This window comes from Erpetoichthys calabaricus, chromosome 8 (assembly GCF_900747795.2).
Source record: "Erpetoichthys calabaricus chromosome 8, fErpCal1.3, whole genome shotgun sequence".
Lineage (NCBI taxonomy): Eukaryota > Metazoa > Chordata > Cladistia > Polypteriformes > Polypteridae > Erpetoichthys > Erpetoichthys calabaricus.
Window position 1 is genome coordinate 120446809 of NC_041401.2, and position 27314 is coordinate 120474122.

Below are 27314 nucleotides of genomic sequence, written 5' to 3' on the forward strand. Positions count from 1 at the left end.
TGACTAAATTTAAAGGATATCCCACAAGAGGGATTATGGGTAGTAACAGGTGAGATAAACAACAACCTGTAATTTAAGATAACAAGACTGCAGTCTGGATGGTGCTCTGATCAGTCAGCCAGGCAGTGTTCCTGCCATATTTTGGAATAAAACAAAAGATCCCCTCCAGATAGGTTGAAAACCATCTCTCTTGAAAAATCCAGGGCTTTCCTAAAACTCATTCCAATTGTTCACAAAGGTTGTGCATTTATTTGCACACTAGGGGCCTCATGTATAACGCAGTGCATACAATTCACACTAAAACATGGTATACAGGCAGAACTGGAAATGTGCGTACGCACAAAAAATCCAGATACATAAAACTGCATATGCCAAATTCCACACACTTCCCCTCTATAAATCCCAATGAACGTGAAATTTAATGCATGTGCACAGGCCTACAGCCCCACCATGACTTCTCCCAGAATTTTGCATATTTGAATATACAAATCAATATAAATAGCCCCTTCCATTCAGTTTGTTAAAAGACATAGGCAAAAGCACGTGCAAAAAAAAACTTAAGGGGATTTGAAATGGGGGTCCTGCTAAGTAAAGTGGAGGCAAGGAAAGACATACTATTTGGTGGCTTAAGCAGTGGCTCAAGCGATAAAAGGAAAATGATGGGGTGGCAACAGAGTTGCGGACGCACTCAAAAGCTTAGGTTCAGAAAGTTGAATAGTGCTCAAAATAAAAAAAAAAGTGGTCAGACATCAAAGTCACCGTCTGAGTGTCAATATCACCAGAGGAAGTACAGTAATCCCTCCTCCATTGCGGGGGTTGCGTTCCAGAGCCACCCGCGAAATAAGAAAATCCGCGAAGTAGAAACCATATGTTCCATCCATCCATTTTCTAACCCGCTGAATCCGAACACAGGGTCACGGGGGTCTGCTGGAGCCAAACCCAGCCAACACAGGGCACAAGGCAGGAAACAATCCCGGGTAGGGTGCCAACCCACTGCAGAACCATATGTTTATATGGTTATTTTTATATTGTCATGCTTGGGTCACAGATTTGCGCAGAAACACAGGAGGTTGTAGAGAGACAGGAACGTTATTCAAACACTGCAAACAAACATTTGTCTCTTTTTCAAAAGTTTAAACTGTGCTCCATGACAAGACAGAGATGACAGTTCTGTCTCACAATTAAAAGAATGCAAACATATCTTCCTCTTCAAAGGAGTGCGTGTCAGGAGCACAGAATGTCACATAGATAGAGAAAACAATCTCTAGCAAACAAATCAATAGGGCTGTTTGGCTTTTAAGTATGCGAAGCACCGCGGCACAAAGCTGTTGAAGGCGGCAGCTCACACCCCCTCCGTCAGGAGCAGGGAGAGAGAGAGAGAGAGAGAGAGATAGAGAGAGACAGAGTTTGTTTTTCAGTCAAAAATCAATACGTGCCCTTCGAGCTTTTAAGTATGTGAAGCACCGTGCAGCATGTCGGTTCAGGAAGCAGCTGCACAAAAGATAGCAACGTGAAGGTAATCTTTCAGCATTTTTAGACGAGCGTCCGTATCGTCTAGGTGTGCGAACAGCCCCCCCTGCTCAATCCCCATACGTCAGGATCAGAGAAAGTCAGCGCAAGAGAGAGAGAAGAGTAAGCAATCTAGCTTCTCAGCCATCTGCCAATAGCGTCCCTTGTATGAAATCAACTGGGCAAACCAACTGAGGAAGCATGTACCAGAAATTAAAAGACCCATTGTCCGCAGAAATCCGCAAACCAGCAAAAAATCTGCGATATATATTTAAATATGCTTACATATAAAATTCGCGATGGAGTGAAGCCGCGAAAGGCGAAGAGCAATATAGCGAGGGATCACTGTAATGAAATTCCGGGGCTCACACCGTTTGAGCAGCAAGTTGCTGCAATTGGCGAGACTTTTATAATCGACATTTTACTAGTGGATGAGGGGGATTTTGACATCACCCGCCTGTGAAGATGAGTTTTAATTGTATTTCATTTAAAACTATCCATACTCGTGTAAATAATTTGCATGTTTAATAAGACAAACAAGAGGGCAGCAGATCTGGTATTAATCAATGTCTATTCTGTTCCAGACATTATTACAAAAGCTGATTCTGCCATGCCAAGCACATCTTCCGGTCCTGACTACTCAAACACCCCTGACTTGAGAAGCCTGGGCGACCATCTGGCCATGTGCTGACAGATGCTGTTCTGGAACTACAAAATGCATTAGTGGATGCTGTAAGAGATGTAGCCAATGAACTATGGAATATAAAGGCGGTAGTATGTAATATTGGCCAGAAATCAAATGAATGGTTTAAAGAATGAATGCTGCATCTGCTTACCTGTGTATACATACTGCTAATTACATTCAATCAAAGTTTTAATGCAGTCCAATTTGGTGGATCAGGGATAGTTTCATTATTCTGCATCTCCTCAAGTACAGGCCAGCTACGATTTTACGATTATGCAGCACACCACACGCTTGCACAATGTGGCACACTTCCTATGGACTATAGAGCAGCACTCCACCAGTTTTATCCAGACAGCCCCCTATAGTATATTCTATCACAGCCCGAGGCTGAGTGAAGGTCATTATAACATCACTCTTGTTCAATACAGTTGGATCTGGAGAGACTGAAGCTGAATCAGAAGTAGCCAAATTGTCTGAACAAACCGAGTCGATCCAATTTTCAGTTTGCCTAAAGGTGTTATGTCGCATGCCAAGTCATTATTCCCTAAACAATATACTTTGATAACTATTTTAATTTATCAGGTATTCTATATATATTTGCAAACACTATTATAAAAGGAACTTGATGAACTGCAGTGGGTCCTATGGCTTATTAGTAGGAAAGTCACACTTCAGTGTTAATTTCCAAAGCCTCCTCACAGCACAAGACAACTAGGTTTGAACCAAGGCCTGGTCACTTGAAGCCGTATGGACAGCTGATAGGTTAACTGGACACTCTAAATTGGCCCAATATGACCAAGAGTGGCTATGTCCATACAGCACTGGAGTGTCAGCATGTCCCAGGGAGGTTTCCAGTATTAGGTCAGATGATGCTGACGACAAGGACATAAACAAAAAGAGTGACAATGGTCGCTCAAGCCACTGCCCCTTCCCCTCATTGCCCCAAGAGCCTTTACTCCAGTTAGGAACCACTTGATCATAACAGGCTTTATTAAAGGGAAGGCTGCTGTTTACTGTCACATGTAGAAACAAATGGTGGTCTGTGATAATTACTGCTTATTCACAAAAAATGTGCACATGAGAAAGATGAATAATGGAAGAAGAAGGTCCAGCCCATATCTCCAAACCCAGCTGAGAAATGAATCATGGCCATCAGCCATCAGAATGACCTTGGTCTGTGATTCAGCAAAGTCAGAGTTACAATCAGGAGAGTCTAATGTGTAGAGCTGCCAGAGCTTGCCTAGCACAGTCCAAAGGAGATAGACAGCACTCAAGTAGGAATAATACATCAAATGAACAGACTTTGGGAAAACCTGTCCTTCAATTCCAGCTGGTGTCCTGGTCAGGAAAGGCCGCTGGTTGTACGGTACAATACAAAATTAAAAACAACGCTGCTTTTCCCTTATGTTCTCAGTAGTATAGTATTGCTATAGTCATGGTCACACACAAATCCCAAAATACATTGCTGAAGCTATCAGTAAGGCCACTAGAGGATAGTAGAAAAATCACCCTTCAGCAGTGTAGATACAGTAGCCTTTGGTTATAGAGGGATAGCAGCCAAACTGGAAAAACAGGCATAGCCAAGCTGGGTTTTATCGTCAACAAGGGACTAGGTGATGTCAGTTGACCTAGAAAGATAGCTGAAAATTCCACCCCACCAATACCCAGATGTCACTTGGGTCCAACAACTGTGGTGCAGCATTTTAGGGGTTTTTGAATAAAAACAGAGCAGCTCAGGCTTGGTGTGTGTGTGTGTGTGTGTGTGTGTGTGTGTGTGTGTGCGTGTGTGTTGTGTGTGTGTGTGTGTGTGTGCTGCAAAACACTGCAGTTGCTGGGTGGTGCAATGGGGAAATTAGCTAATTGCTTGTTAATGTGCAAGCGCAATTCACCCTCAGCTCAACCTGACACTCCGTGGGTCATTAAGCCTAAGCACCTGAACCAACAAAGGTATAAAGCAGGGGTGGCCAACTCGATCCTGAAGAGCCACAATGCCTACACATTTTCATTCATTCATTTTTTCTTAATTAGTGAATAGTTTTTGTTACTAAATAACTTCATTTAATTTATTTACTATTTTAGACTCAGACCCTTTAAATCAGGCTGAGAAACGTCGATCACTGGGGGTTGGGGGTAGATACAGAGGCTTCATGTTTTTTCCAAACCCAACGGCTTCATGAGAAATTATTCACTGCGGATGAAGCACTGCTTGCTCAAATGACATTTTTCTGCTTCATTGTAGTTGTCTCACTTGTTAAGATTTTGAACCCTAATATTTAGTTGTCACGCGACGAGCGATTAGGGAGCAGCTGAGCGACCCCGGTCCGTTGCATAAAACACCCCGCGAGGGAGCTACGACGGTGTACTAACCTTTGTTTTCTTAATCCTCAGAAAGGCAGAAAGCAGCGGAGCCGTAAAGAGCGCCCGGAACGGTCTCGCAAGCGCACACTTCCGGGTGCAGTTCTAAACAAAGACGAGCCTTGATGACGCCATGCCCCAGAAAACCACTGCAACGCCTCCCAACATTCCTCCTGTCTTGTTTCCTGTCCCGTCAATATAAAATGTCCGTGTTACCTATTGTATCTGTCGAAAGTTGATTTAATGAACTGTTTTGACCTGGAAAACCGTACCTTCAGTATACGGGGCTCACAACCCCAACCCTTAATCTCTTGTGTTTGTCTTCTTTTGACAGTGGCGTAGTCGGCAGGATAGTAAATACTCTTAACGTCCGAGAAAATGACTGAAGGACAGGACCTGAACGCGGGTCCTCAACACCCTCGTCGTGGAGCTGCAGGCGGTGAAACTGGACGCAGCCGCGACGAAGGCCGAGCTCTCTGATACGAGGAGGCGGCTGGCCGGCAGCAGAGGCGGGTAAGACCGGAGCCGGCGGAGGACCTCCTCTCCCTTCAATGGTGGCCCTGACGGCCCGATGATGACATTGAGTCATATTTGAGTGTTTTTGAGCGTACCGCCAGCCGTAATCAGTGGCCGCGGGCTGAGTGGGCGTCCCTCTTGGCGCCGTACCTGAAGGGGCCCGCGCAGCGTGCTTATCATGACCTTCCCGAGGAGGAAGCCGCCCAATATGACCTCCTGAAGGCCAAGATATACCTACGATACGGTGTGACCTCTGGCCAGCAGGCAACGCGCCTGGCGGCACTGGAGATTGACCCCGCACTCCAGCTAGAGCCCAGGCTTTCGAGTACTGGGGTAAGCTAGGGCGCAGGGCTACGGCCAGACAGGAACCCAGGCTCGCAGGTGGTTGAGCAAGTGGCTTGTGAGGGTTTGATTCATGCAATGCCGGACTATCTCGCCCAGCAGGTCCGGAGGCACCCGTTTTAAAGACATGAATGGCCTTCTGGAGGTTTTGGAGCGACAACTGGCGGTGACCCAACTCGGGGGATCTGATGGCTCCAGTCGGGGGTCTCGACAGGGACGGCCCAGTTGCCTCCGAGCCCTATCGCCCGCCCCGCTGAGGCTACCGGTCAGGCCAAAAGAGCGTAAACTCGCGCTCCCGCGCTGTTTCAAGTGTGGGGAGCCGGGACATTTGCTGCCAGCCTGCCCCCTCAATCAGGAACCCATGGACTGCACTTGGACCCGGGAAGAAAGGTACTGTGCACTGTCTAATCCCCTCGCGGTTACTAATACGGGGGTGGTGGTTGTTGAATGGACACTCGGTGGTGGCTATGTTGATTCCGGGAGCAACATTACCATTGTTGCTCGCCGTTATGTTTTACCGCGGACAATGGCTACCCCAACATTTGGGGGTAAAATGTGTGCACGGGAAGACCCGCTCTTACCCGGTCCGCAATGTGTATTCATCTCCTGGGAGGGGGACTCTAAAACGAATGATGGTGGCCGTTATGCCAGAGCCCCCTTTCTCAGTAATATTGGACGGGATTGGTCTAACAAAATAAGCGGTAAGACTATCACCACTCCAAAAGCCAAACCGGGGTCTAGTTATGGTGGGTCGGGGAGGCCCTCCCAGCTGCTCTCACGCCGTGCACCTCGGCGAATGTTGATGACATGGACTGCTCGGGGGGGCCCTCTTCGGCGCCGGACCTCGGACGGGAAGTAACCCCGGGCGAAGTTCCGCTGCAGTCGAGTGCTCCCTCGGATCCAATAGTGGATACACTCACGGGTTAGACATACAATATCGCTCTACCCCTGCATCATTCAAAAGGGAACAATGGAATGATGATTCCCTGAAGTTCGCCAGGAATGCTATAGTGTCCGCTGACGACATATCGTCTATGGCTTCCACACCACATGGGCCGTACTTTGTGTTAGACAATGACTTGTTGTATCGAGTGTCCGAGCATGACGGTGAGGTAAGGAAGTTGTTGCTAGGTACCGAAGACTTACCGGCGGGAGGTCTGCGAACTAGCTCACGCCCACCTCCTAGGCGCCCATCTCGGGGCCGAAAAAACACTGGAGAGGGTAACGCTTCGGTTTTTACTGGCCCGGGATCAAGGAGGAGGTCCGACGTTTTTGTCAATCCTGCCCGGGTTTGTCAATTACGACAGATTCCTCGGAGGGACCGCGCTCTTCTAGTCCCGATTCCTCTTATTGATATACCCTTTGAGCGGATCGGTGTCGATCTGGTAGGACCCCTGGAAACCTCGGTGCGTTGGTTTTAAATATATTTTGGTAATGGTAGACTACGCAACTCGATACCCTGAAGCAGTTCCCCTTGCGAGCTGCTAATACAAAAAACATCGCACGGGAATTGGTAGACTTATTCTCCCAAGTGGGTATACCCAAAGAAATCCTCACGGATCAGGGTACCCCATTCACCTCAGAAACGTTCAGGGAAGTTGCCAAATACTCCGGGTTAAGCCATCTGAAGACATCCGTTTATCATCCCCAAACGGATGGACTAGTTGAGCGCTTCAATCAGACATTGAAGCAGATGCTCCGCAAGGTAGTCAGAGAGGATGGTAGAAACTGGGACCAGCTTTTACCACTCGTACTTTTCGCATACAGGGAAGTACCCCAAGCCTCCACAGGGTTTTCCCCCTTTGAATTGTTGTATGGACGCCAACCCCGGGGATTATTGGATATACTAAAAGAGGGATGGGAAGGGGAGGCCCATCCGTCCACCAATGTCTTAGAATATATCGCGCAATTTCGCGATAGATTGGAGAAAATTAGGCCGTTACTAAAAGATCACATGGCCAGGGCTCAAGCAGCGCAGGTCCGGAATTACAACCGAAACTCTTCGTTGCGTGAATTCCGGCCTGGAGATCGCGTGAATGGTGCTCGTGCCCACCTCCCACTCAAAACTGTTAGCCCATTGGCAGGGCCCATACGAAGTGAAGGAGAGAAAAGGGCTCGTCGACTATTTGGTGAGTCAGCCGAATCGTCGACCGAGGGAGAGAGTTTATCACATCAATCTTCTGAAAACCGTGGAGAGACCGGGAACCGGACCCTCCCTCCCGGTCCTACTCTCGCCCTATTCTCTGAAATTATGCCCCTTAACTTCCGGCTCCAATTTGGTGCCCCACCAGCGACAGGAGCTCGAAAGAGCCATCTTGTCTGTCCTGGAGGTGGTCAGCAAGACACCTGCAGGACCTCGCTGATTGAGCATGATATTGTGACCCGACCCTGGGGTGGTTGTCAGGGAACGGCCCTATCTGTCTCCCCTGAGGCGAAACGTGCTGAGGTGGAGCTAGAGGTTCAACGGATGGTTGTGGACATGGACATCATCGAGGAGAGCCATTAGCCCTTGGTCTAGTCCCTATACGTCCTCGTTTCCAAGCCGGACGGTTCGTGGAGGTTTTGCAACGACTTCAGGCGCCTCAACCAGGTCTCGAAAGTTCGATGCATATCCATGCCCCGGGTGGATGAGCTCCTAGAGAGACTGGGGACGGCCCGCTATCTGACTACCCTTGACATGACGAAGGGGTATTGGCAATTCCCTTAACGTCGTCCGCAAAAGAAAAAAATGGCTTTCACAGTACCCCTAGCAGTCACTGGCACTATAAGGTGCTCCCATTTGGATTGCACGGGGCACCGGCGACATTTCAGCATCTGGTTGATCGAGTGCTACGGCCCCCACCACTCCTATTGTGCCGCCTACCTGGATGACGTGGTTATCTATTCCGGCACCTGGGAGGACTATGTAGTGCAGGTTTATACGGTTCTCCTGTCACTAGCGAAGGCTGGGCTTCGTATCAATCCTCGGAAGTGTTACTTTGGGATGAACGAAACCCGCTTTTTAGGCTACCTGGTGGGAGGGGGATTAGTTAAACAACAGTGTACCAACTTAAGACATCTTGGAATGGCCCCGTCCGATGGTCAAGAAGCAGGTGCAAGCCTTCTGGGGTTAGCAGGGTACTACCGCCGGTTTTGTACCCCACTTCTCTGAGAGGGCAGCATCCTTGACGGATCTTACAAAGAAGCGGGCTCCCTGTTACTGTGGTGTGGACCGAGGAAGCAGACCATGCATTTCGTGACTTAAAACGAGCCCTTACCTCTGCACCGATATTGCGTACTCCTGACTTTTTCTCTACCCTTTCTTCTCCAGACCGCTGCTTCGGACACAGGTTTGGGTGCCGTGTTGAGCCAAAGCATCGATGGTGTTGAGCATCCTGTGCTGTATCTGAGCCGGAAACTGCTGGACCGGGAGACCAGGTATGCTGCGGTGGAGCGGGAGGCCCTGGCGATTAAATGGGCAGTAACCCACCTGCGGTATTACCTGTTGGGACGGGAATTCACTTTGATAAACGGACCATGCCGCCCTCCAGTGGATGGCCCTGCATCGTGACTCGAATCCTCGTGTCACCAGGTGGTTTTTGGACCTGCAGCCGTTCAAGTTTTCTGTCGTTTATCGTTGGGGCTCCCTGCAGGCCATCAGCGGATGCTCTCTCCCGCGTTCACCGACCTCTCGGTTCGGGTCGCCCGACCCGGTGGGTCTGGGCTAACGGGGGGTTCTGTCACGCACGAGCGATTAGGGAGCAGCTGAGTGACCCGGTCCGTTGCATAAAACACCCCGCGAGGGAGCTACGACGGTGTACTAACCTTTGTTTTCTTAATTCCTCAGAAAGGCAGAAGCAGCGGAGCCGTAAAGAGCGCCCGGAACGCTCTCGCAAGCGCACACTTCCGGGTGCAGTTCTAAACAAAGACGAGCCTTGATGACGCCATGCCCAGAAACCACTGCAACGCCTCCCAACATTCCTCCTGTCTTGTTTCCTGTCCCGTCAATATAAAATGTCCGTGTTACCTATTGTATCTGTCGAAAGTTGATTTAATGAACTGTTTTGACATGGAAAACCGTACCATTCAGTATACGGGGGCTCACAACCCCAACCTTAATCTCTTGTGTTTGTCTTCTTTTGACATAGTCTTAAACAGATGTATTCAATGTTTTAACTGCTCCTTATTAGCAGTAAGATACAAACGACAAAGGAACCAGCAGTTCTACATCTAGCTCGTCTCCATTTCCACCTGTGTGTATTCATCATGCACTATTTGGTTTAATTAAGTACTGAGAAGGAAACTGAAAAGAAAGTGAAGAATTGAAAATTTCTCATCTGTTTTAGTTTTCAAATCACTTGGATTATACATGTATCATTAGGAAGGAAAAAAAATCTGTGATATAAGAATGAACTGACATGGTAGAGTTAAAACACTAAGTAGCCATTGAAATTAAATAAGGTCTGTTATTAGTGAGGATTGGCTTCTAATTTAGTAACTGGGTTGGAACAAAAACCTGCAGTCACTGCAGCTCTCCAGGATTGGAGTTGGCCACCCTGGTAAAAAGAGCCTGTGTAGGGCAGAGAGGACAGGAAGTGATTGAGAATAAAGGATGAGAACAGAATGAATGAATGAAGAGAGAGATAGATAGAACAAAAGAGAAAGATGTTTGGGACAAAAGAAATCAGGAAAGAGAATTTGTATGAACAAACACAAGAATTGGAAGGGTGAGCCAGTGGTGTGGACAGAAGACAAGGTGGTCAGGAGGCCCTGTGGTGAGTAAGAAAAATGGCACCTCAGAGACGGGTCACTCCTGATGAGCATAGAGGGAGCAGATGTGACTGTTGGCTTTGCAGATCATCCTACAGATGCCAAGGGATGGTGGTGGACTTTGGCCAATGACTGCTGAGGCAGCTGGAATGAAAGCTGAATAATGGATAACCATACTCGCAATGTCATGGCCCAGCTCAGAAGACCTGATGGATGACCAGGGGAAGCAAGGCAGAAAGATGCACTAAGGCTCTCAGACAATATAGAAAGAAAGATCCCAGTTTTAACTTTTTAAGTTTTGATTTTTTTAAAAAACATACTTATTGCATTACCTATTTACTTAAGGACTGATTTTATCTCTACAAAGGGGCACTTGTTTTATGGATGATTTATTTATTGAAAATGATATGCACTGAAACTAACTGATTTTGGACACTGCTTGTGAGGAATAAAATGTATTATACACAGTTTGCATTTGCACCAACTTTGTTAGTCCTCGATGCACTAGTCCATTTTGGTTTCATGACTATTGATATCCTGAGAAACAGGTTATGACAAGGCAGCAGGGACCTGGTGCATCACAACATCATCCTGATTTCATTGTGAAACATTGAGATAAATCATCTTAATGGGGCTTACTATTCCATGGGAAAGAAAGAAGAGGCCTAGGAAAAGAAGGGGGGGGGGGGGGGGGGGAGTATGCAAAGGTTGTGGATGGTTGCTGCAGATAAGGATGGAAATCAGGAAGGGTGAAGCAACTTTGTAGTACAGTCACTCAGCAAGGTGTACAGAGCTCTGGGCATTAAGCAGCATGTAGGAAGAGAGTCATCAGGACCAAATACAGAGGCAGCAGAAAGAGCCTTGCGGTGACTGTGGCTGAAAAGGGGAAAAAACTCAGGAAAGAAGTTTGTCACCAGGCTACAGGCTGAATGTTGATCATCCTTGTTGGGTCACCTAGAAGACAGAGTTGAACTTTTGAAAGACTGGAAAAAACTGATCACTCCAGGTAACATCACTGACATTATGTCCAAGTTTGTGCATCGCAGGCTGTATGAGATATTCAGTCACTTGGATATTTTCTTGTCTCCATCTCCTGACTTTCACTTTTCACAGAGGTTGCTTTGAATGTTCTTTTTGCTTCATTATGTGGGTCAGGCCACTATACCGACTCACCTAAAGTTGGAACTTCCAAAAAGTTGCATTTATACTATAATCAATTGAAACGCCCCTGACAATAGACCTTCATTAACTAATTATGTGACTTCTAGAACCACTTTGACAGCACTAGTGATGACTTTGGTCTGTCCTAGTATAAAGGGTGAATAATCTATTTTGTGTTGTAGATTTTTAATTGATTTTGACTACTTTGCATGGATCTGTTTTCACTTTGACATTAATAATTCTTTTTCCTACTGATCAATATCGAAAAGGAAAATTAAATTACTGTAACTGAGATTCAAAGTTGTATGATAATAAAAATGTGAAAAAGGAGGTGAATGCTTTCATAGGCACTGCATATTTGCCACAGTCTTGTTCCTTTTTGTTTTCACACTATTATAAGTAAACTTTTTTTTTTCAAGTAAGAAATTGTTTAAAGTCAAGCATTTTTTTATACATTTTAAAAAATGCCAACTCTGTTCTTCTGGTTTAAATGAGGGTCCACAGGGCATCAGAGCAAACTGAAAACAAAAGCCTTAAAACTTACTGCAGCAATAAACTTTATCACAGAATCTTGGCACTACTTTCCTGATGTAAGGACAGGTTCCTGTTTACTCATCTCTTTATAGCAGCCATCAAGGGTAGAACTTTCATATAAATAGGAAAATAAAATAGCACAATGCCACAAAGGTCTGAATCTTTTTTATAAGCAAAATAAATTAAAATGGTTTGAAAATGGGTGCATCCAGGATGTGAAAATAAAATGAAAAAAAAAATCAATTGCTTGCAGTTTCCACTGACCCCCTAATGTTAATCACGATACCCTCAAGTTACCTTTCCTGTGCTCCACAGACTCAAGGTAGTGTCAATCTGCATTTTTTGCCTCCCAATTCAGTTTCTCTCATTTTCAGTCAGATGGAGCTCTTTAATATTCTGCTTGTTCAGTCACATCTTATGATCTAAGGGAGACTGAAGGAGGCGAGTACGATCAGGACAGACAATAATCAAAATCAAAGAAACGGGACTCTTATTTTGGGAAGCAGGAACATGAGTTAATTATCCGGGAAGGAGTATTAAAAGTCGTTGTGAATGAAACTGGTAAGAGTGATAACAGTCTTGCTGGAGGCACCATTTACATCCTCTAATGCTAAAAGGGGTCCCAAGAAGCAGAAACAGAGTTGAGACGGAAAGACTGACCGGGAAAAGGGTCAGAATACCAATTGTCAAAAGTCCAATACACTGAAATGAGAATCGCATTAAAAAGAGCAAGTGAAAAGGTCTTAACACTATCTAGATTTGTTTCCCTCCAACTAAACTACAAATACAGTAACATTCTTTTTATTATCTAACTGAATCCTATACACAGAAAAAGTCCTTGTCATGCATGTACTAATAAATATTGAATGTGTGATGAAGTCATGTGTAACGTCAACATTTGATCACAAGTCTAGTAACAGACTTCGTAGGAATAAACAATATAGCCATGGTCATAAAACTAGTGCAAGATAGCAGTGACCATAAATACATTAAATAAAACAAAATAACAGAATACTATGGCAGTTGATGTCGACCATAATAATAATATATAATTAAGAGTAAAAACACACATTCCATAAATCCACAAAAATGGGAAGACTGGATGTCCACAACCTCCACTCCTACTTCACCTACACAAGAAAAAAGTTTAGCAATGACTTATCGCTGGAATAAAATGCCACCTTACTTGTCTAAAGCGTTAAAAGTTTAAAAAAATAATTACATGCAGAACTTGTTCTCAAAAGCTACAGAAGCGAATGCAGCACTTTGACAATTAGCAACCAAAGTACAGAGTAGAGGTGAAAGACTCTGCTGAGGGGGACAGGGCAATGAGGTGAACAGAACAGCTGGACTTCTTTAAAAATAATAGAATCTTATACAAAAAAAACAAAACATTGAAAACAACACGGATACATTTGTGCAATTTCAAGATGTGGCTCAATACTGGAGAACATTCTAAGGTTGAATATGGACATTGTATTTGTTAAGTTTTTATTTTCATGTTTGGACTCATGCCCCGTAGACACCACTTTAAACTGTATGAATAAGCCTGGTGTTTTTGTTTTTTTATTAAATATACATAAAATGCTTCGCTTAAGAACATAATTTCCTGTGTGAAGTTAATATGATTGTGAAAAATCTATGTTGATCTTTAACATTTAAAACCCTTTTGAAACCATTATTGTTTCACACATCTGTTACTGGTTTGAAGAAAACTGCTAGTTCTCTGATGTCTTCACAGTTGTATAAATGAAAACATTTCTAGACTGGATCTTCAGTTAGTTTCCTGCTCTGTAGAATACATGCCATTTTTTCAGTTCACTGAATTGCTGGCGTTTTCTGTAATTATCAGGCTTTTTTGTATTACTATACTGAACGAAATCAAAGAGGACTGGAGCTATCCTCAAGTTGCGGTTTCCGAGAAAATAGTAATTATTGTTTATTTTTTTTTTTTGCACGAGGGTTTACATATTTGCAGGTGGCATGTGTAGTACATGCCAAGTAACCGTGGCGTATCTGCTTATTAAATAAGCTGCAAATCCATGTAGCCAGTTTGTCAGGGACGCACCCATTTTCCTCTCCATGCTCACATTTTCATCAGACTCCAAGCTGCATTTTTCCATTTACAGATGCATTGACAAGAGTGATTACTCGGGGTTATCTCTTAGTACTGATGTACTGTACTTCAACAGGCACCTGACCATCACTCACTTTTCAGCCATTCGGTTTTCTCCACACTCTTGTTCTAGCATTTTTATTATTTGCGAACTGCTTTAATTTTATCCATTGCTTCTGATTTTCTCTGGTTCTCCTTGACTGTTTAAACGGGGTGACTGCTTCTTTAGTCTTGATTCTTTGAGGTTTCCTTTGGATGGCCACATAGTTACCTGTCACCTTGTATTTAGTTTTCACCACATCAACTTACTGGACCTCTTTGACCGTTTTTAACAATGCTTCTTTTTTCCCCCTTGACTTTCTGCCTGTTCATTGAAACCATTCTATATCAATAATCTCCCAGTTGTTCTCAACTCTTAAAACGAGTGAGACATCGGAGTTTACAAATGGCTTCAATTCAACTGGATGTCAACTATAATACCAATAAGGGGGAAAAAGATGGGACACACGCAAAGTGAGCAATGACATGACACCAGTCATTACACAAACCTGCCTTTTTTTCACGCCCATTATCATGTCATGGGGGGCAAGTCAACTTAGGCTTTATGTTGAAGCATAGGTTGTGTGTTTCGTACTGGCACCTTCCAGGAGAATCGGTTTCTCTCCTCTCTAATACACATGGACAAACACAACCTAGAACAAACATGTTTCTTCTTGGCTTTATCATTAATATAGGCTTAACAGAAAAGCTTTTCTGAGTTTACAAGGTTTTCCAGAGCACTACTAACAATGGAGGTATAAGTTATTGCTGCTTTGTGGCTTCGTTTTTTTGGTGCACTGTATTAAATTGTCTTTCACATGACCTTATTTGAGCCTAATCACAGTAAAAGTATCTATCTAACTATCTAAAAACACTCTAACAAAGAGAGAGAGATTCATATTTCCTGTGTCCCAGTTCATATTAATAAACATATCAGTTTAACTTTCTATTCTTTGGCATCATGACATTTAAGCCTGTTAGTAGTTAAATTCTGTTTCTTTTTATATACATAGTAATAAGGCTACATATCCCATTTCACTCATTTTAATACCCTGACATATTAGCAGGCATTTATGCATTTATTATTATTTTCGCGTGTTAATTTTGGTAAATGTATGCACTTTCCAAAGAATCTGCACATGGCTGAATTCAATACATTCTAACTCTTGGTGACCTTCTAATTTTCTCTGATCTTTTTCATTTTAAGTTCTGTTGAAAATGCTTGGGGGGGAAACACATTGGCATCTTTCTAGCAAGACAGCTGACAGACAGAAAGGTAATCAGATATAAAGTCAAGCTAAGAAGCAGGGATCCAGGCAGCCACATGCGCTTAGATACAGTACTTCCAAATCTGGAATGAAATTAACTTTCTACTTGGCTGACCATGACAAACAAGTTATTTCATTAAGATTTAATGTATTTAAGTTCATGATAAATGCATGTGTTTGGGCATTGCTAAATAGTGCAACATGAGCTAGGGATTAAGAATGCACCACTACTGAAGTGTTTGTCACCCGGACACCAAACCATCCATCCAGAATTTAGAGTCTTGGCCTCCATGTTGTATACGAAGCAAAACGCACTCCAGGTCCCATAGTCTTCAAAAGCATGACTGACCTACAGGGAAAAAAAAAAAAAAAAAAAAAAAAAATCAGTGAGACCTTCTTTCACCACAAAATATGTATGCTTATAAAATAAAATATGAACAATTTTTCCCCATGACGCACTAAACAACAAAACACATAAAATCACTGTATATACTATATTTTCAATTTTACTAGTGCATATTTATCTTATTCTGCGTTCCATGCAAAGGGGGCCTATACACATGGTGGTTTCTTACAGCCATGATACTGGAAATCTTGTAGCACCTGAGGAGGTTAGCTTTTCAAAAGGTTAAGAATACAACATCTGAAAAGTAAGCAAACCACTCCCAAAACAGGGATATCAGGGGTCTGCCACGGCATTGTGTGTCAGTGGGTTGCCTTCCAGACTCCACTGATGTGTGTAGTACCACCCTACAGCGAGGGAGGGGGGCGATATTGCTACCTTGTCACCTCTTTCTGCCTAAAAAGCTCTGACCAGTGAGGACAAATGACTCCCAACCCTTCCAGGCCAGAGGCCTCATGTATAAAATGGTGTGTACGCACAGAAATGTTTGCATAACGAACGTTTCCACGCTGAAATCACAATGTGATAAAACCTAAACTTGGCGTAAAGCCACGCACATTTCCATGGTAGGTCATACCCTAGCATACGCAATTTATCCACTCGGTATTTGCAGACCTGGTGGCACCCAGAGTCAAAGCAGTGCTACTTTTCCTGTGTGGTTGTCCCTTTCTTGTGTTTACATCACATCCCTGACGCGGCTTGTATAAATACACTGAAATTAACCGCATATTCTTTATTAGTTTAATGCATCTGATTGTAATTAACCTGTAACAATATAATGGTCCACAGAGATGGTCAAACTATTCTAAATACCATAACTGCTTTAGTGTTGTTACTCTCACTGGCACCTTCTTCTTCCTCTTTCAGTTGCTCTGTTAGGGGTTTGCCACAGCGTATCATCTTTTTTCCATATTACCACTCGGAGTATTTATATCACTGTATCCGAGTGTGAATCACAGCTGTACAGCAGCTGATCGGAAAGAGAATTATCGGTTTTACCGCATCAAGCACACAACGCTGCCTCAGCCAAATCGCTATTGAACTGCTCTCATCCGACAAACGCTTCAGAGCCTTTCCTGTACAGGCCTCACGGTTCACCAACTGTTTGATCCCAAGATCTCTAAACGCACTTAATCAGTCCATCAAGTGCTCCTTATAGAACTGTTTGTACTTATAAGTACAATTACCTCACTGTAAACTTGCGATAGTTATAATATTGCACAACCTGAGTCACTTTTATAAGCGTATATTTACATATGACGATATCATTTTTAAGATGAAATGCAGCAAAATTATGTTGATTATATGTATACAGATAAAACTAACTTTAACTACACAGTGCCGCAGTTGCTAGCAAGGAGCTGGAGCTTCGTTCACGGATTGTTCCTGCCTCGCGCTGTATCCTTGTTGTGGCTGGCGCGTCACTAGAAGGATAGATGGATAGAATAAATTAAACGTTACGAAGACATTTTCAATGTTCCTTAAAATTTTGAAGAATCTGCGTCTAGCTTACAGATGGCTTAATGTCTATTACTGAGCTGATGTGTGGTGACTGGGTATTTGAGAATGAAGAGGTAAGGACAGGAAGTTGGGGGTTTTTAACATGTTTGAAAGAGGACAGTACTTCTGTAATAAAGTATTTCAACGAAGGTCGCACATGGTGCAGCAAGCATCTTGCATGAGACATGAACAATCACTGTGCCACTGTGTTCCCATGTTTAATAACATGCTTTAACTCCTATCATCATGAAAATGATGATCACGCATACTTCTCAGTATTTTAAATTATTCAGAGGAGCTGTAATATTATGAATGTAATGGATTCTGTGTCCTGTCGGAAGAAGAGAAAGCTCAGAAGCACGTAGTGATTCACGCACATAGAAGATCAAATACAAAACATAGCATTTACACGTGCTACTTTAGTTACAATCAAAATTTGAGAAACTAATTAATTAAACGATTTTAAGATGAAGTTTATGATGTTCTACGTTTAATGACAAAATAAAACTGTGATTAAAGTGGAAATTTCAAGATTAAAAGTTGAACATTTCGTGCTTTTTTCCCCCACTGGGTGTACCCCTTTTTTTTTCTCTGTACCGCTAACAAGCTTTCATATGACACTCAGGACGGTGGGTTATGACTCGCCTTTTCACTGTGACTTTGATATGTGACTTCTTTTTTAATTTCGGGGCACTGTGCGACTTTGTGAACTAGAGCTATCGAGTTTCTCTGACACGCTATGTCACTTCCTTTTGTTGTTGTATACCACTGTTTTAAACCAACAAATAGTTATGTTTTTCTTTGCCTCCACTTGGTATTCGCTGAAATTCTTCTATTTTCCCCCGTGCTGTTTGCCATTGCCTTTTCACAGAACGCTGAGCTTAAGGGCTATTCATATTGATGTTGCATATTCAAAGAGCGTAATTCTGGGAGGAGTTGGGGTGGGACTGCAGGCGCGTGCACGTGAGTTACTTTTCACGCTGATCGGGATTTATGTAGCGGAAGAACGTGGAAGTTGGCTTTCGCACAGATTTATGCATCTGGATTTTTTTGTGCGTATGCACATTTTCGCTTTTGTGCTTACGGCCTTATGCATGAGGCCCCAGGTCCTATAAAATCCGCATTCCCGAAGGGGAGGTGTCTCACTTTGAGTCAAGCCTCCTAGAGGACGGAGTTCCACAAGAAGCAAAGACACACTCATCTGAGTAAAGACGTTAAAAGAGAGAAGACAACTGCCGTATTTCCAGGCTCTTGTGCCACTACCGTTAAGTTAGACATAGTAAACACCAATGATGTAAACTAGCTCTACAGCTTGGAAATGTCTCATAACAAGAACTGGGTGCTTGTGATAGAGGTAAAAGCATACTGGCCTTAAACAGTCAGATTCAGCTCCTTAGACAGCACTGGCTCTGGAATAAGACCTCTTAATTAGAGTGGTCTCTCTCAAATCTGCGCCTACCCTCCTAAGAGGCTTTAGAAGGCTTGGAAATACTGTATGCGGTTCTGGGCTTCTTGATGAGAGGGTTGCTTGTGATGTAGAGAGGGAGAGAGGTTGGGAACATGCGGCCTATTACAGCACGTTGCCACACCGCACTATATGACAAGCCACCCAGGACTGAGATCCAGTTGCAGCCTTGCAATGGGTGCCACCTCAGCACCACACTGAGACACGTGAGGTTTTTTTACAATGGGCTGGAGTGCAATCCTGCCACCAACCTCCAAGTTCTCCCTGAAAGTTGGATGACGTTATATCCAGGAGCATGGGAGCAATTGTAAATTGCCTTACTCAGGGGGCCCAACGGAATAGAGTCACTTCTGGCGTTTATGGGATTCGAACCAGCAACATTTCAATTGCTGGTGCAGATCCCTAGCCACAGAGCCATGTAAGGATGCAAGATATTGGAAAAAATTGACATAGCAATATTTTTTTTTCTGCAATATGTAGTGTAAAATTTTAAAACCTAGGAATTTCCACTAGATGACCTGAATAGCTCCATTTTTTCAAAGAACAAATGATTCTAGAATGTTTGGGGTGATCTTGGAAAGTAAGTGCATCCTGCTGTATAGAAAATAAAAAGAATTTAAAAAATAAAAAAATACTTAAAACCTTCTGAGTGTGTGACCTTCCTGCCTTTACCTGTAATGCTATATAACCTGTATGTTTAGTGGAGTCAGAAAATACAGCAAATGCTTCATGAAGCTTCATTTGTCCATGAAGCAGGATGTTGTCAAGAAGGGATAAGGAAGATTACAAGAGGTTATATATCTGTACTCCTTGCTACAACAGAGCATTAAACTAAGGAAGCTTCCTTTACACATTGTGAATTAACGCGAGTAATAAAATATGCCATTTAAAATTTCATTTCAAAATTACACATCTTTCTTGGTAAACAGCAAAACAGATTTTAAACAAAATTATAAAAATACAATAGGAGTTATACACCAGTCCCCCTGAGTGGTTTTCAATAAAAACACACTTATACTAAGTATAAATTTATAAAACCAATAATTTTTAAAAGGTTAAAATGAACCAATAGCTAACAGTATCAGTTTGTAATAAATCATCAACACATAACTATTTTATCATACAAACCGTTTTGTAAACTTCTCTTAGCAAAAGTGCCAAAGTAAAACAAAGTTTCGTCAGTGTGGTTAAACAAGATGAAATGAAACTTTCTCAATTGCATAACATTTGGTTTCTTACTTAACAGACTATTTAGCTTAGAGTTTTCTATCCAAGAATACCAGTCGATCTACCACTGGTAGCTTAAGACAAGAACGTTGACAAGTGATAAGGTTGCCACTTGCTGACTTGCACTGATAATCCTCTCTGATGGGAAGCTTGTAGCCAGAATACACAGATACTTGCGGACCAGCTTGATATTTCATGGAAAGTTCACCTTGTGTGACTTCCACCATGAAAGTGGATCTTCTTTGTCTGTGGAAGTTGTTAGCAGGTAGTTGTTTAATTCAGCTCCCACACCTTCCCCAAAGGGTTAGAGAGAAACTCACCCTTTACTGTAGCCCCGCTTTATTTAAAGAAGTTTCCCCAAGGACCTCTCAACTTTTTTTTGTCCCGGGACATGTCAGCAACTGTGGACTAAACTTGAGTGCTGCAGCTTTAGGTCTCTTGGCATTCAATCATTTCCGATGTTACTCTGGCTTTTGATATTGCTATCTGCATTGATCCAAACAAAATGCCATATATAGCAGCTCCTGAGTAGCTTCATCTTTATATTTTTCATTAAGGTAGGCCCAACATCTCGCTCTTCTACTTCTTGGCGAGAGGCTGTGTCTTTTTCTTGCATTAGTAACATTTAAGTGTTAAAGAGGCGAAGAACAGGCTTCAACATAGGTGACACTAACAGTCTTCTCCTGAAAGTGCAGCTGTGAAATCCAGCAGTGGAGACAGTGACTTGTTGATAGCTTCCAAGACATCTATATGTTGTCAGGTTGGAATTAGATGTAGCACCTTCTTGACTGCGGACAAGACCAGAGTTAAAGTGTTCTGCTGCTCTAGTATCCTGCTGATCATCATCTGTCTGGAACCCCATCTGTTTGGCATTCAAATATAAGGGAATGTAATGGTAGATTGAGTTCCTTCTGGGCTTTTTCCAAAGAACTTCTGGCCTTCCAGAGTGCATTTTCTAAGGGAAAAAAATAAAGTACACATTAAATTTAAATATAAATGTTTATACTATTTAAACAATAAAGTGCTTATACCTACAAATAACTGTTTCTGCAGTTGGAATAAACCACAGGTTATTTAAAGATGATATATACAGCTTCTGCCTGCTTTCCTTTACATGTTTTATAAATCTGAGAAAACCCAATCATTCTCAAAAAAATCTTACTGTCTTATGAGTTTTACATTAGTGGCGTGCCCTCTAGTTTCAATTTAATGTATCTTTAAAAAGTAATTGTTTATGAAACTAACATTTCAAAATTCAATTTAAGATTCAAAAATTTTCACATACAGACTTAAGAGGACTAAGAAAAATGGGAGTTATATTAAAAATAATCTAGCTATTAAACAATAAGCTCAAGGACAGTGTCATTGTGAAAAAGTTTTATTTTTTACAATATGGCTAAGACAATATGTGCAAGTAGCAGAAGTACAATTCTGTACTGTACGTATATAAACGTTTATAACAATAGTGGTATGAATCTGATACAATTTTATTATGTTTAATTTTAGGACAAGTTGTTTTGTAAAACAGCTTAGCAAATAATAAATACAGCAGACTTACCAACTGCGAGATGCAGTCTGTGGTCAAAGCACTGCAGCCTGGTCCACTTGTTAAGGAATGAAACTTTCACCATGTTCGTCGCACTCTCTGTTGTTTATACAGATAGAAATGTCTTTCTTCTAGACCCCAAGCAGCCAATCTTTTTCTCTAGACTTATTGAGATGTTCTTGCTTGTATGATCCTGTGGGAGAAATGCTGTTTGCAAACAGCGACATTTTAGTTGGAAGTCCTCATTAATAAACTGGATGGTAAGACTTATGTAGGGCTCAATTGTCCAGCTAGACCACAAATCCATTGCTGCTGCAAAATATTTAACTTTTGATAGCTCTGATTGAACGTGTGCCTTGCATTTCTCATACAGCTCTGGGATGGCAACATGAGGAAAATAGTTGTGTGATGGTATTACATACTGCCTATCAAGTGACTAGATCGTCTTTTTAAATCCCTCTTTGTTAAATGGGCTAATTAGTACCATGTCTTTTGTGAGATGAAATGTTATTGCATCAGTGATTTCTCTATGCCATTTGGAACCCCTCTCATATGGTGCAACACTGGCAAACATGTTCAAAATTGTTTTTTTGATTTGGATATCATTCAGATCAGGCCTTGCATTTGTCATACAGAGTTTTGTAGTGTCGATTTAAATGATCATACACATTAGTTGTGTTGCCTCGTGTTGTGGAAACAATTGCAAGGCACTGTCTACAAAGAACCTGTTTGTGGTCTACATCATCCTTTCTGTAGCCAAAATAATTCCATATGTCTGACATTGCATTTCATTTAGCAACAGATCTTCCTTTCTGGTGTTTTTCTCCCGTTCATCACTCATTTTCAGATCCACCGTAAATTGTAATCAATGACTAGCGTGGTCTGCTTTGTTTATTTGAGAATGACTGCAATGAGAAGGTCTTCACTGCGGGATGTGAGATGTGGTGGAGATGGAGCTCAGGGGGTGAGTTGCAGAGCTCAGAGGGGCGTGCACATACATGGGCAGGGTTAGGATTTCAGACCCACCCATGTAATGTAATCTGCATTTGCATAGTTACACGTGGGCAGCTCATAGTTTGTTGCTCCATCCCATCCTGTTTGCTGCTGCAGGGAGATTTACTTGTTCTGCCAAAGTACTTCTTTGTTTTCCTCCCAAAACGATCAGTTCCTGAAATGCTGCGTAAGCTCCAAAATATTAAGTTATTATACATTTTAGAATTTGTTTCTTTCTGCTGTTTAAATGAACTATTCATTACATTAAATGGGCTTTGAACCAGGGTAACACCTAAGTAATAAAGCAGAAAAAAAAAGTTGTAGCATGACATGTGATTTTTTTTTTTTTTTATTTAATTCTCTTTACTTGACAACACATACGTGTGTGTATGTGGCCTGCTTTTTACTCTTTCATTTCTGTTCATATATCTAATCCACTAAACGTTTTGTATTTGTGTCACTTGCTTGTAAAAGTTATTCTTCTGAACTGACCTTGAAAATAAATAAAACATTGCACATCCTGTGATGCAATAATTGCACATGAACACATTGCGATGACAATGCTGAAATGGTATATTGCACAGCCCTACTTATATGTCATCAAACTGCAAAAAATAATAAACTGACTGCTGTTTACATGAACACATGCACCATCTATGCCAAGTATTCATCCTCCTTAGAGACAGGGGGCGCAGTGCTAGAAAAGTGCCACCTACTGAAAGTGCAGTAATGCTAGGAAGTTTTGATGTTTATGTGGGGAATGACTGAAAGGGAACAGACAGACTGAAATAAACAGTGTAATAAACTGTTACTCGAACTGTGTGCCTGTCTATAACAAACGCCATGTTCAAACACAAGGTTACTCACAATTGTACCCAGAGGACTAACAGTAAAAGATCAATTACACAGTTTCTGTGAATAATCAATGTAATCAACCAAAAGGTTTAGTAAAAATTGTATTTTCATAATCAACCAATCTTCCCTGCCTCTCTCCCACATTTCATGTCGGTGTGCTATGACTCTCTATACTGTTTGTGAGTAGGCTAATCATGGCAGCAGCTACACCGCATTCAGAACAAGAAGGTTCCACCAAATATTAGGCAAAGTACTTGTGTGTGGAAGTATTTTACCCAAAATCTGACCAATTGGTTGTTTGTCCACTGTGTAAAATAACAGATGGTGTTGTACAACTGCAATAACTCAATGCATGAACACCTAAAGAGGAAGCATGCTGGAAGTGAAGCACTGGACAAGGCAACAATACTATATTTAACCAGCTTAAACCTATGTTGATGTTTGACGATAGTTCTTTTAGTGTTGTGAAACTGGGTAATTCGAGAAATTCATGCTTGTGGCTAGCATTTTGATGAAAAGTAGAGCTACGGTGTTGACAGAGTAAATAAACTGCTAAATGCAAGTAAGTTTCCACCATTATTACTTACACATGAACTGAAGTAAAATAATGTTTCAGTGCATAGGCTAGTTAAATACGATAGACTAGTTTGTTAAACGCACTTGCTAGATTTATTTTTCAGCAGAGTTGCATTTTCATCCTTTGTCAGATATTTACGTCAGGGTCGGCAACTTGTAACTCTTTATCTATCATTATATGGATCTGAAAGAAAACTATCATCCATCCATCCATCCATTATCCAACCCGTTGAATCCGAACACAGGGTCACGGGGGTCTGCTGGAGCCAATCCCAGCCAACACAGGGCACAAGGCAGGAACCAATCCCAGGCAGGGTGCCAACCCACCGCAGAGAAAACTATCAGCAGTTGTCAAAATTAATCAGCAAAAATATTCTATATAAATGTAGTCCAGCTTTACAGTTATTTTTAATTATTTTCTATAGTCATTAAAACTGTACATAAATCACATTCAATAAATGATTGGGCTGACTCAGCATTTTTTTTAATTCAGTGCAGTTGGTGCAGTTCATCCAAACTAAAAGAGTTTGAGACACAGCAAACCACAGCTTTCCATGTGCCCACAGGGAAACTGCTGCTGCTGGGAACTTTGCTTTTTAGAAGAGATGGTTTCTATATCAGTTTAAACTAACAAATGTGCAGACTGTATAGCTCAGCAAAATCCTGGATTAACATTAAAACGTTATGGCAACGAGCATCTCTTAAGTAAAATAGTTCTGGTCTCTTATCCATGTTCTTTCGTAGGTTGGTCTGGTCAGCTCCGGAGCCTTGGCATGCACCACTTCCGCCACACTTGGAAGTGCTGCCAGTTGAGGAGCTGAACTTGCATGAAGCACTTCCACCACAGCCAGAAATGCTGCCAGATGTTAATCAGAAAGCACCTGGAGCACTTCCGGGTGCAGTATAAAGGAGGCCGCCTCACTCCACTCGGGAGCCGGAGTCAGGTGGAAGAAGACGGAGCTTGCAAGTGAGGAGTGGAGGTGGCAGAAGAGTCAAAGAAAGGATTGAGTGTGTGGCTAGTTGGTGCACTGTGTGTTGTCCTAAAACACACATGTCTTATTCTTTTAGCACATTTGGCGTCCGTGTCCGGGTTCAAGTTCACATTACATTATTGAATGCTAACGCTAAGATGTGAATTGCTGGATCTGCTCTGTAGACAACAATAACTAAAAAGGCACTGATCACTTTTATTCTTTCACTGTACAGAAGGTTGTTTCTTGATTAATAATGCACATGTCTGCTTCAGTAATAGAGAATACTGCGCAGGCATATAGTAATAGGTGATAAGAACTGAACAGACAAGACATCCATTCATTCATTCCCCATCCATCTGTTTTTCTATCTCACTTATCCAGGGCAGGGTTGCAGGGCAGCTGTAGCCTATCCCAACCAGCATTGGGCGCAAGGCAGGAACAATTGTTGGGCGCAGGGTGAACACACAGATGCACATGGGCCACGTTAGCAATGCCAATCAACCTAACCTGCATGTGTTTGGAATATCAGGAAAACCGGAGCATCTGAGAAGAATACATAAACTCTAAATTACACAGACCCCAGTCTCCTTCACTGCGAAAATGTGGCACAAACATTACTCCACCATGCTCTTTGATATTATTATTGTTGTCCTCATAACACTTCAATCCATTATTCTATTCAAAGAGAATAGTGCACCCTCAACGGCACTTGGTCAGCAGTGATGAGCAGTCGGTGGCAAACAGTCTTGTGCCTCAGCATAAAGTGAAAACAGCCACACAGGTGCCCCTAAGAATCACTAGCTGATCGATTAAGGAAAAGTATGCGTGAAGTTAAAGCTGCCACTCAAAGATACGCCAGACTAGAACAATGTAAAGTGAATGTGCCAAAAAATGGACCATGCATCAACGTGGGACATATACTAGTAAGAAGATTGATTTGAGATTTTTTTTATGCTACAGGCACAACAATTATGATAATAATGATCCATTCATTTTCCTAACCCACTTATTCAGGACAGGGTTACAGAGCAGCTGGGGCCTATACCAGCAATCATTCGACGCAAGGCAGGAATAACACCTGAACAGGGTGCCAAGTCTATCCCAGGGTGAACACATACTAGGGCCAATTTAGCAAGAGCAATTCATCTTACCGGTATGTCTGTGGGATAAAACCACAGCATGCGGAGATACCCCACACAGACATGAAAAGAGAACATGCAAACTACATGCAGGCAAAACCCAGGTTGTGAAACCTGGTCTCCTAACTGCAAGGCAGAAGCACTATCATTGCGCCATCATGCCACCTATGTTATTGCTGCTCATATTGTACACAGTTGAGTAAAAGAAGCAAATGAAAACAGCAGCCTTTACGTGAATATGACATGTTAAAACACAACCATTCATAAAAACTGGACACTCTGCACACACAATGTGACCAAAGACAAAGCAGAATGATTAGGCATATTGAATATGATTCACTAAAACACTCCACCATAGGCTCATGGATTACATCTCAAAGCAAGGATGGCTGTAAGTGACTCTTAAGGTCCAATTGCTGGAAAAACAGAGGTAATGGACAATCTATACAGCTTAGAACCACAATAAAATTCACCAAGACAAACAGCATCAGAAATGAAAAGGTGGGAGGATTTTTTGTGATTATCTGACAAAGCACAAATACTATAAATGTTACAGTATCTATTGAGAAAAAAGGGGAATACTTATAAAATGTACTAAAAAATAATTGTTAAAGGTGGACAATTGCAGCCTAAAACTAAAATGCATTTGCTTCATTTTTTCTTCTTTTTAACTAGGGGGCTCCGCCCCCTGCTCGCTTCGCTCGCCAACCCCTGGCGTTGGGGCATGACAAAGAGTGAGATGTATGAATTAGATATAGAATAGTGTGCAGGTTTGGATGATGCCTATATAAATAAAAAAAAGAGTGTTTGGCATAGAGTAATGTTTTATTGGAATATTTCTTTGTATACAACATTAGTAGTAAAGATGGTGTCTTGTCCTTGAATGAGTCTTCCTTGGCATGGATCATTTATAACTTTAACGTCAGATGAACGTCGAACACGTGAGAAGGCAACATAAAGTTGTCCATGTCCAAAAACGGGTTCAGAGAGGTAGATGCCAACCTTGTCCATGGTTTGTCCTTGTGATTTGTTGACGGTCATGGCAAATGCAGGTTAATGGGGAACTGTCGGCGTTTCAATGTAAAAGGTAATTCTAGGTCAGAACTCGTAAGGTCAATTCTAGGAATGAGAACAGTATTGTTAGCATGTGATCCTGTAAGAACTGTTGCTTGAATAACATTGTGTGTCATGGTGTTGACGACTAACCGTGTGCCATTGCATAAACCCTGTTTAGTGTTAAGGTTTCTTAATAGCATGATTATTGTTCCGTTTTTAAGGGTAAGGTTGTGTTGTGGTCATCCGTCCGGGTTAATAGTGTTCAAATATTCTAAGGGGAAATTCAGATGTTCATTGTCGTCATCA

At 42.3% G+C, this 27314-nt stretch overlaps 1 protein-coding gene across 2 annotated transcripts in view; it reads right to left on the bottom strand.

Moving 5' to 3' along the window:
* The window catches only part of LOC114655979 (F-box only protein 6-like), a 1212211-nt gene that overhangs the window by 1162920 nt on the left and 21977 nt on the right, over window positions 1-27314 (bottom strand). Inside the window, exon 6 of one of the 2 annotated variants that reach the window (XR_007935694.1) lies at window positions 15381-15623. Coding sequence is in view for 1 of the 2 variants with exons in the window: in XM_028807329.2 (XP_028663162.2) it covers window positions 15462-15623 (162 nt within the window). In the remaining variant the exon portion in view is untranslated. Of the gene's footprint in view, window positions 1-14673; window positions 15624-27314 lie in introns of those variants that run through there. The other variant, XM_028807329.2, reaches the window with a different exon arrangement.